An 11,086-nucleotide genomic window follows, 5' to 3' on the forward strand; every position below is an offset into this window, starting at 1 on the left:
GTGATTGAGAACAGCATGATCATGGTTGTCAGTTTCCATAAGTTGTCATGATCAAGATTTCCTTCTGTGATTTAATGGTAATGCTGGCCTGCCTGTAAGTCAGCCTACATTAATAAGGTTCAAGCACCATTGGTAATGTTTGTAATGTAATGTAATGCATTTGCTGCTCTTGTTTTTATGTCATCTCTAGAGTTTACACACCATAGGGATGAAACTTGAGCTATAGCAGAGGCTGAATATCACAACAGCTGATGTTTGCGTCGTGATATCATTGAATCAAAGTATCATTGAATTTGAAAGCAGAAAGGTATTGCTATGAGAAATTATTAGCCCTTACAACAAACACGAAACTGATACCATAGTATTTTATCAGATGAAAATTCATGGTACTTTGTAAGACTAAATGTGTACCTTGCAAGCAATAAGGTACGAGAGGCTGTGCTGTATTGTGAATAAGTCAAGTTCGCGGAGTGCCTGCAACCCCTTCAGCCGTGACTTATTCACAATACAGCACTAGTCTCGAGTACCTTATTGCTTTTATAAAACGGTTACCACACAATACAAATATTAAAGCCAAAAATATGCATTAATGCAGCTTTCATGAAGTAAACTTTCCCTAAAAGCCTTGCTTCCGCTGGAAAAAAATAGTCCCTGACCATGAACAGCAACAGAAGTTACATTATTACGCCATTAGATGGCAGCAAAGTCTGTCAGTACCAAAGACTTTTACATTAAAATACTGAATTGCTGTGAACACGGAACAAGACGCAACTGATAAATGCTTTGACTAGCGCTGTCAGTCATGGAAAAACCCCTTAACTGTTAAAAGGACAAGATAATACATCGGACATTTAAACAGATTTTTTATTATGAACATAGGACTGACCTGAAGGAAAATACTAAATCTGAATGCAGGTAATAAACTCGCTCAATCGATCTTTTTCCTCACAATACTCTTCTACATAATACAGTAAGCTTCAATGAACAATATCAATTGAGAACATACAGTTTACGTTGTTAAGAGTGGTTGCTAAGGGTGTTGTGTAGTGATACACAGAACCGTTGCGGTCATAGCCGTGTTTTATCGTGAATAAAACAGCTATTGACCAATCAGAATCAAGGACAGGAACTATCTGTTTTATAAATATTAGCTAATATATCAAATATAAAATAGGCCTAATAATAAATAAATAATAAACTATAATCAAATAATAAACATAATATTACCATTATACAATGTCTACAACCATACAGATCTACTCAGACAATTATATATTCAATATCTGTCGTTGGCAATAAAACATTCCTTTGCTTCCATAAACAAAACTGAGTACTTATAAGGGCAAGTGTAATTAATGTAATCGTTTTATTATGTTTTATTATTATATTCCTAATTCATTAGGCTACAATAACAAACAGCAGACCTTATCCAATATTTTCAGAAAATTATCAAAACGTGTCATCACTTGACGCTATTTTTTTTGTAAAGAAGAGGCTACGTGTAGTACATAATGTAAACAGTGGATGGCGCAGTGATGGGGTGCAACGTCTGAAACGTCAATAAAAAGAGCAGAGGAACAGAGAAAAAGTAGAAGTGGGCGGGCAGATAAGATATGTCTAATTACTTTTTTTCTCTCTTATTTTGCTCTTAGCAATATTTTTAAAATTCGAAGTCTATTAACGTTTCTCAATGTCATTTCTAGCTGTAAATTATTTTTCACAGTCTATGCTTCTGACCCCACCAGCTCGTAGACATCGTTGTCACGTGGTACTTGATACTTTTATCATCGCTGAATGACAGGCTTAGTAGACGGACCAATCAAAGTCGTTTGTAATTAGAAGATAAAGAAAATAATGTAATCGTTTTATAGAGATCGTCTGGCCGTTCTTTGTAATTCGTGTAATTAAACGATTATACTTTTTAGAGTACCTATATCTGCAGCCGGACACAGATGAACTTTCACGCGCCTCTGCAGGTAGAGAAGTTTGTTGTGTTTATAGTATTTGCGTGTTACTCCCAATGACCCCGACGCAAATTGATGATGTGAGCTTATGTTGACGTCCCAGCGCTCAGCAGGTCTGTTTTTTAGAGATTAGAAAATTGGCTGTAAGCTTATCGCACCTTCACCATCTTGCTGATTATAATTATCGTACAGTTTATTTAGTTTGAAGGTTTCAGTCGTCAGAGATTACGAATGTAAAATGTACCGAGAAATTGCACTTAAAGTGTGGTTACTGTGTGAAGACTTTAAATTAATTAAACGTATTTTCCAACTTTTATTTGAGTGAAAGTAACACGGATCAAAATTAAATTGCTTTTGAACAAAGGTTTTTCCAAGCTTTAGAAAAAGATTCAGAATTTTCTCTTTTAGATGCACATACAGGTTAACATGTTTAATCGTAATTTTCTTAATGTGCTGTTTATGTAGAGCTGTACATCAACTATACAGTGTGTTAACTGAACTAATTATATAGGATATTATTGTTGTCATGATTTAAGTCATACCAAGCAGTTGACAAAACCGAGGTAAAACTTATTCAAAATACCCTAGTCATCTAGCTGAATCAAAGTCATAGCTATCAGTAGAACTGACTGCATTCAATCCACCCACCAACAGGAATTGCATAACAAGGGATCCTCCTCCTAAAAAATCCACCGGAAAAGACGGTTTAGCGACAACATTACAACTGAAATAAACTGAAACATTAATGTAAGTGCTTCAACAAAAATACAGTGTTCACATTTTTGCTTATAAAACCTCCTGCTTTCTTGCCTGTGGCTTTTGTTGTCAGTGTGTTACCCTAAAATGCATTTAGGGGACAAGGCTAAATTCTGTTCTCTGGTAATTACCTCAGACCATGTGCTATGCATAGAGCATAAGCTGTTAAGAATTTTTTTGACTAAATATGACCTACAAAGTACATACAATATTGGTACAATATTACTCGAGTAAAGTAAAACTTTCATAAACTTATAAACTATAGCTATGATGCTATACACCCCTGGGCATCAGCTATCAAAAATAAGAGGCATGACATTGAAATCTTTAAAGTAAATTTCATAGGAATATCTAATGTAAGCAAAGTCATAAATGTGCAAACGTTTCAAAAGGGTACAGTATATGTTGCGCAATATGATGGTCATTGCGAAATATGCATGCTGCACTGAATTAGAATGGCACTTTTCAGTTTTTCACTTTAATCTGTCCCCAATTCTGCATTTAACCTTTGTTTGTGAATTCTTTCACAGTCTAGACTGACTTTCCAGAATGTCTCGGGAGCAGCTGGCTGTTCAGAAGGCCAGGGAGGCTTTCTTGACTGGAAGATCTAAACCCCTGGAGTACAGAATTAAACAACTTAAAAACCTAAAGCGATTCATTGCAGAAAGAGCAACAGACATTACTGATGCCCTGAGAAAAGACCTCTATAAGGTTAATTAAAATTCCAATCCCTGAGTGTTTTATTTGGATGACTGTTTGTATTGAACATAATGGCTGTGTTTTTATAGAATGAAAATGCAACACAGATGTTTGAGATCATTGGCTTGGAGGGAGAAATCAATCTGGCTGTCAGCAAGCTGGCTGAGTGGGCAGCTCCTCGTCCTGTGAATAAAACCCTTCTCACTATCTCAGATGATGTGTACATACAGCCAGAGCCTCTTGGTGTCGTGCTCATCATTGGGGCATGGAACTATCCAATAGCAGTTACCCTGCAACCTCTTGTGGGTGCCATTGCTGCAGGTAAAACATAAATCCACCTTTTATTGACATCATCTTCAGTGTCATGTGATTATTACTATGTGTGTAAAGGAACAGGTCCAAAAAGTGTCATTAAAGTATCAAAAACGACTAATTCCAACACAATATTCCATTATAACTTAATGCAAGGGTGTAATTTTTCCACAGTTGTACAGATTTCCATATTTTTGGCCACTTTGTTTGAATTTCATAAAAAGGACAGAATTTGAAAGCTGAGACTTTGTTTCATATCAAAAATAACAAAACCCAAAGCGTACTGCGATTTATTGGACAAACATTTATGATAACTGAAAAGTGACGCACAGTCTGTTCAAATTTCTCTTCGTAAAGCTTGTCTTGTAAGTGCATGAATAAAAATGAAAATCTGAACAAAAACATAAGCTATTAAATTTCTTATTTTCATATCATTGATATATTAAACTTAAAATGACGGGTAATAATAGATTATGACAGAACAACTCTGCTGGCCTTCAAAATGTCGGACAATGTGTGAAAGTCTAACGCGGCCTCTGAACTGCAGGGATGTGATTTTTTTTTTTTTTTTTTTTTTTTTTTTTCCACATTTGTACAGATTTCCGTATTATTAGACCCATATGAATTGTGTATATCCGAGGAAAACAATTGCTGCATTTTCAAATAGATTTAAAACATGTATTTCATGCAAGAAGGGAGAAGTATTGGAGAAGCTTTATGGTCTCCCAGTAGTTTTCTGCCTAAATAAAATCTCTATAGATTTAACTTTTGAAACCATTATTAATATTGTGTAGTCATATTGAATTGGGAAAAATGTTTTTATGTTATTAGCTTATCATATGCTGTGTGAAGATCAAACCCAAACATTCACTAATATTCTCTTTCTCATCATATCTGAAATGTTTGATTCTGTAGGTAATGCTGCAGTGGTGAAACCATCAGAAGTGAGCTCTCACACAGCCAAAGTTATGGAGCTCCTGCCTCACTACCTGGACCCTGTAATACTTCATTTAATGACTACTTAAATTGTTTAATTTTACTTGTTTACTTCATCTACCATCTCTATTAATGTGTTCAGGAGATGTATCAAGTGGTGACAGGAGGGGTTCCAGAAACCCAGGAGCTGCTGAAGCAGCGTTTCGACCACATCTTCTACACTGGGAACAGCACTGTGGGGAAACTGGTTATGGAAGCAGCTGCTCATCATCTCACACCAGTGACTTTAGAACTGGGTGGAAAAAGCCCTTGCTATATTGACAAGAACTGTGACATCAGAATTGCCTGCCGGTGAGTTTGCCATGAGTTGTATAAAATTAAAGCTAAATAATTACATATAGTAGTTCAGAAAAAAGCCCAGGTGAGCTTAAGAATACTCAAGTTTGATCCATACTTTGTCTATGTGTTAACTAAGAAATACTAATCAACAAATTTATTCAATATATTTGCAATGTTCATACATCCTCAGTCGCATTACTTGGGGAAAGTATACAAACTGTGGTCAGACCTGCATTGCACCTGATTACATCCTCTGTGAATCCAGTATCCAAGACAAAGTTATTAACGAGATCCAAAAATGTATCCAGGTGTGTATTTAGATGCTCTTTTGACAATGTTATGAATGTTTACATGCACTAATTTTTGTCAGTCCGAACTTCCGAAGGAATCCAATCCGATATCAGATTCTGGAAGTTGTATAATGAGCCATAAACTTTGCAATCTGATTCACATATTTGTTTACATGCGCATTACATGTATCCCAAACAAAACTTCAGCGCATGCACAGTGGCCAGTCATCGCGTAGTCTCACGTAGCCAGACCTTCAGACTGATGGCAGAAGGTCTGGGCTCTATCGCAGATTTCATTGGCCAAGGACCGCCCAAGAGGCCGTTTGACTGACATGTAATGCAGCCAATCACAGTTAGTTTTGTTCCGCGTCATGTTGGGCGTGAAAATGTAAAGTCGATGTCCCTACAGACCGGCATGCATCTATAAATTATGAATTCAAGAACATTGTGCAAGTTTACTGCAACTTCACATACTTTTGAAAATCCAGCGTTTAGTTTATCCTTGTAAGCACTTGTAAACACGACCGCGTTCCTCCTCCATGAGGGGGTTTAGCATCACGGTATTTGTTTTTTCAGGCGTACCGTTAAAGAACGCGACACACGCATCTCCCGGACATCCTGTATAATTCAACCAACCAGATGACGACTTCGAAACTCCTGAAGTGTTTCCAGATAAGTGTGCCATATGCATCAGACGTTCAGCCAACGGTCTGTGGGCGTGACATCTGAGGCTGAGACTAGTCATTGCGTTCAGAACCGGAAAAAGCCATCGAGATAATGTCACCAGAGCTACCTTGAGCACAATTGCCATTTTTGCCCTGATGACAAATGTTAGATGAGCATTTTTAGCAAATATTTAGTAAATTCAGTCTTCTCCACTGACCAATTCATAAAACGAAAGGGGAAATAAACACGCATGTTTGTAAGATGTAAAACTTATGTAAATCTATGCATCATGGCACTAATTAATCTGATTGAGAAAATAGTATGATTCAGGGGTTTACATACTTCATTTTTACCTCTGATCAGATTATTTCAGGTCTAAACCACCCTTTCCAATTCTCAAATACTCAGTCTGATTATTTGGTTGCATGTAAACGTAGCTACTATTTCATTTATTCACTTACAGGAGTTTTACACGAATGACCCCAAGAGTTTTGCAGACTACGGACGGATTATTAATCAACGGCATTTTAAGAGGATAATGGCACTTACTGAGGGAAGCTCAGTGGCAATTGGAGGAGACAGTGATGAATCAGAGTGTTATATAGGTATGTACCCATTTAGCATAAGTTAAGGAAATATGTTATGCTGTCATGACCATGAGGTCATTTTTCCTGTGTGCTTCAGCTCCTACTGTTTTGAGGGATGTGAAATCAGGATCAAAAGTGATGCAGGAAGAGATCTTTGGGCCAATTTTGCCCATCATCACTGTCAATGGCTTAAAAGAAGCCATCCAGTTCATCAATGAACGAGAAAAGCCACTAGCACTCTACGTTTTCTCTTCGAGTAGTAAGGTACAGTAGAGTGATTCATTATTTCTCACCTTCTTTAAAACAGCAAACAACAATTTGTATTTTCTCACAGGTCATTAAACAGATGATATCAGAGACATCTAGTGGAGCGCTCTTAGCCAATGACTGTCTAGTGCATTTTACCATAAGTGATCTGCCTTTTGGTGGGGTTGGTGAGTATCTTTATTCATTTTTATGGCTTTCTAAATCAGAAGAAAAATAACTGACAAGCAATGGATTTATTATGTAATTATAACAGGGAATAGTGGAACTGGTCGTTACCATGGCAAATATGGTTTCGATCAGCTGAGTCACCTTCGCAGCTGTCTTATTAAGAAGCTGAACATGGAGGGAGTGAATCAGATGCGCTACCCACCGCATACAACGGAGAAGTTACGCTGGGCCCGTGTTTTTCTCTTAAAGCAAGTAAATCTGGCTCGGTGGCGTCAGGTGGCGCAGGTTGCTTTGCTTGGTGCACTGGCGGCCTTTGTGGTGAAGGTGAGATGTTTTCTCCAAGCGACTTGTGTAAATGTAGTAAATAAGCACTGCATTATAATGTTTCCTACAGGATATTTAATACTAGGGTACTTAGGGGTATAACGGTACATGTATTTGTCCTGAACCAGATGGTAAGGACATCACGATTTGGTTCATGCAGTCACACGACGAATACAGTCAGTCACAGGTGATCCACACTCCAGTCCATAGCGGTAATGCAACGCTACCAGTAAAAAGCGCAGAAGAAGAAGAGACGATGATCGATATGTTTACATGCAATCTCTCAACCAGTGTTTCAACTGCGGAAAGATATCAATAAAACAGCTTGAGAATAATATCTCATGTTGCATTATATTTACCCCTTATATTTATTTGGAGTAGAAAATTAACTTTATAATTAGATTTATAAGTTAAAGGTGCAGTGTGTAAATTTTAGCGGCATTTAGCGGTGAGGTTGCGAACTGCAACCAACAGCAGCTCACCCCTCCCTTTCGAAGCAAAATAGAGAAGCTACAGTGGCTGTCTGGCCAACACAAGTCAAAGCAAAGACTATAGAATAACACAAGACGTGTCACTCGTATTGTTATGAATGGGAGAAAGTGCAACGCGCAATATGGCGGAATAAGTCCCGCCTTTTAAATAAGAGCCAGTCACCAATTGGTAAAGAATTCGTGTCACTGCAGCGGCTGTTAGAAGCTCCGGTTCCTATAGAAACAGTCAGATGCTTGCTTCCTATAGAGACGTGCACTTAGGACTGTGCATGTGCATTATCTTGATCCAGCCTGAAAAATACAGGGTTTTTTTTGTCATGATTCGAGCATTTAGAAACAAAATTTATGAGACAGTTGTTGTCAGATTTCACTGGTGATTTAAAATATTAAATATAATCGAAAGCTTGGCAAACAGCTTTGGAGAATTTGATGTTTCCCCATTCAAAGAGATAGGAGCTGCACTTGCATGCCCGAGAGGCGTTTCAAACATGGCCGCCGAGTGAAATTACTTGTCTTAAAGTGACTTTGGTCAAAGATGTCGTTGTCTGAGACAGCAGAGAGTACGTTAGCCAGTCAAGCAATGAGGTTTCTTCTTACTTCTAACTAAGAACGGTCTCTGCTTCTAATAAACAAGACGATGACTACTACTACTACTTCTTTGTGTGTATTCAGCGTTGTGGTGATGCAAGCTGCCTCTAAAAGCACAAACGATTTAGAAGAACAACTTAGTGATGAAACGCGCTCTGTAGAGCTTTTGTCTGTTTAGGGCTGCTGTAGAAACATGTCGGCGCAAAATGACGACTTGACATGGAGGGGGGACCCGCGGTGTATGTAGATATAAATGGCTCATTCTAATGTAATAAAAACATAACGGTTCATTATGTAAGGTCTTTATACACCACTGAAAACAGTTATGTATATTATATTGCATTTCTGTCAATAGATTTTACACACATTTTACACATTGCACCTTTAATGCAAAACCTGCCTGTGCAATTTACATGTTTTTTTTTTTTAAGTGTTGATTATTATATCTAAAAATAAATAGCAACTGAATTTAATAATTTGGGCTTTGTTGTTAAAGGATTAGTTCATTTCAGAATTAAAATTTCCTGATAACTTACTCACTCCCCATGTCATCCAAGATGTTTGTCTTTTTTTCTTCAGTCGGAAAAAAATTAAGGTTTTTGAGGAAGACGTTCCATGATTTTTCTCCATATAGTGGACTTCAGTGGGGATCAATGGGTTGAAGGTCCAAATTGCAGTTTCAGTGCATCTTCAAAGGGCTCTACACGATCCCAGCTGATTGTAAAATAGAAGCACTGAAGCATGATTTAATCATGAATGACATGTGACTATTGTAAAGAATTTCACATGAAATTATTTAATTTGTTTTGTGCTTTGCAGAGGTTTTTGCGATGACAAGCGGAGGACAACCTGAAGAACCCATAATTTTAGAGGGCTGTTTGTGTAATTTTTCCTTGCATATTAAAGACGTTAATGTATATCCAGCACTCACAATTTAGACAGAAGAGTGTTTTACAACCTTGTACACCCTTTGAAATATAGATTAATGTCTTCATTTTTACTTGGACTTCTGTTAACAAGGAATAACCAATATAGTATAAAATACTGATACAGCTATTGTTAATGTTTTATAATAGCTTTGATTACAGTAATTGGTTATTAGCAAACATTATGTAATGAAGTAAAAACATAAATGAGAGTTTTATGCCATGTCTGAATTATTTACATTTTTATTCATGAAAGTTACGATATGTATATGTTCTCCTATAAATAGTGGGGTTTTGTCTATCATATTGAATAAACGCCATTGCCTGTGTTACACACACTTTTGTAGCTATTCTTTATAAAGAGCAGTGGTGGAGGACAGTAACGAAGTATTTTTAATTCGTTACTGTAACGTTACTTAAGTACATTTTTCAAGTATCTGTACTTTACTCAAAAAATTTTATTTTGAGCAACTTTTACTTTTACTTCACTACATTCCAAAGCATAAGATCGTACTTTTTACTCCACTACATTTCATAAAACATATCGTTACTCCTTATTTTAAAATGAAGAAATCGTCACATGCTCAGAGACGCAAAAGCGGTGTCCGATTCGTGCACGAACTGATTCTTTTCAATCCTGTTAAATCGGTTCACAAATCACATCAACAATTCATTCGCGAATTGGACTGATCGTATTGCAGCTGTTAGCATAGTTAGTTAGCATACTAATGTTGAATTTTAGGATTAATTATTGTAACTAAAAATCATATTTAGGTCACAACTGTCAGTTGTTTTTTAACTAAATCTGCTGTAAAGGGCGATCTGTTTAAGTCCACTGAAATGCTTTAATGCGACACGTCCACATCAATGTGTCTACAGATCGCGATCTCGATTCAATCAGATCAAATCACATTTGAAAAAAATTAACTTGACGCTTCAAATAACGGTTGTATCGATTATATCGTTACGCCACTAGGAGGCGCCAAAGTGACGTAAAATGTATTTGACATTGAATGATTCATTCAAAAGATTTGTTCAAAAACATTGATTCATCCAGTAATGAAACAAGTGAAGTAGTTATGAGTGAGTCATTAAATCATTCATTCAAACTCATTTTTTAAATAATTCAATTAAATTAAATATTTTTAAATAGACTGCAGCAATTAATATTTTGTCCTCTAGTAAATAATTATATGCTATTTTGTTTAGTTGTCTGTTCAGAATCATGGGAGAATCATGATCTCTATTTGAAACAAACAAAAAATCTTGATTCTCATTTTATCCAGAATCATGCAACTCTAACACAAATTAAAATAACACATGCACGTTCATCTTCCGTGCTGCTTTAGCAATTTCTTAAAATGTTTTGTATTTAGCCCTATACAGTTGCAAGAAAAAGTATGTGAACCGCTTGCAGAATCTGTGAAAATGTTAATAATTTTAACAAAATAAGAGAGATCATACAAAATGCATGTTATTTTTTATTTAGTACTGTCCCGAGTAAGATATTTTACATAAAAGATATTTACATATAATCCAAAAGACAAAAAAATAGCTGAATTTATTAAAATAACCCCATTCATAAGTATGAGAACCATTGACTCTTAATACTGTGTGTGGTTACCTGGATGATCTACGACTGTTTGTTTGTTTTGTGATGGTTGTTCATGAGTCCCTTGTTTGTCCTGAACAGTTAAACTGAGCTCTGTTCTTCAGAAAACATCTCCAGGTCCCAAAAATTCTTCAGTTTTCCAGCATTTTTTGCATATTTGA

At 36.4% G+C, this 11,086-nt stretch overlaps 1 protein-coding gene across 5 annotated transcripts; it reads left to right on the forward strand.

Moving 5' to 3' along the window:
- Window positions 1-1,551: 1,551 nt before the first annotated feature.
- Window positions 1,552-9,651, forward strand: aldh3a2a (aldehyde dehydrogenase 3 family, member A2a). 5 transcript variants are annotated; one of them, XM_051863289.1, is made up of 12 exons: window positions 1,553-2,077; window positions 2,619-2,711; window positions 3,251-3,431; window positions 3,509-3,740; window positions 4,647-4,729; window positions 4,810-5,018; window positions 5,197-5,314; window positions 6,426-6,567; window positions 6,647-6,813; window positions 6,884-6,983; window positions 7,070-7,308; window positions 9,207-9,651. In XM_051863289.1, exons 3-12 carry the CDS (start codon window positions 3,270-3,272, stop codon window positions 9,219-9,221), a joined length of 1,467 nt encoding a protein of 488 aa, XP_051719249.1. In that variant the 5' UTR covers window positions 1,553-2,077; window positions 2,619-2,711; window positions 3,251-3,269; the 3' UTR covers window positions 9,222-9,651. The 5 variants fall into 5 exon arrangements, with proteins under 5 accessions (XP_051719252.1, XP_051719251.1, XP_051719249.1 ...); XM_051863288.1 differs by having other exon boundaries at window positions 1,553-1,976; XM_051863290.1 differs by lacking the exon at window positions 1,553-2,077 and adding an exon at window positions 2,103-2,527.
- The last annotated feature ends 1,435 nt before the right edge of the window (window positions 9,652-11,086 follow it).

This window comes from Ctenopharyngodon idella, chromosome 15 (assembly GCF_019924925.1).
Source record: "Ctenopharyngodon idella isolate HZGC_01 chromosome 15, HZGC01, whole genome shotgun sequence".
Lineage (NCBI taxonomy): Eukaryota > Metazoa > Chordata > Actinopteri > Cypriniformes > Xenocyprididae > Ctenopharyngodon > Ctenopharyngodon idella.

Coding starts and splice junctions, on each gene's coding strand:
- aldh3a2a (XM_051863292.1), top strand. CDS start 3,270: ATGTCTCGGGAGCAGCTGGCTGTTCAGAAGGCCAGGGAGGCTTTCTTG. Junction 3,432..3,508: donor TGAGAAAAGACCTCTATAAG/GTTAATTAAAAT, acceptor GTGTTTTTATAG/AATGAAAATGCAACACAGAT. Junction 6,568..6,646: donor TGAATCAGAGTGTTATATAG/GTATGTACCCAT, acceptor TGTGTGCTTCAG/CTCCTACTGTTTTGAGGGAT.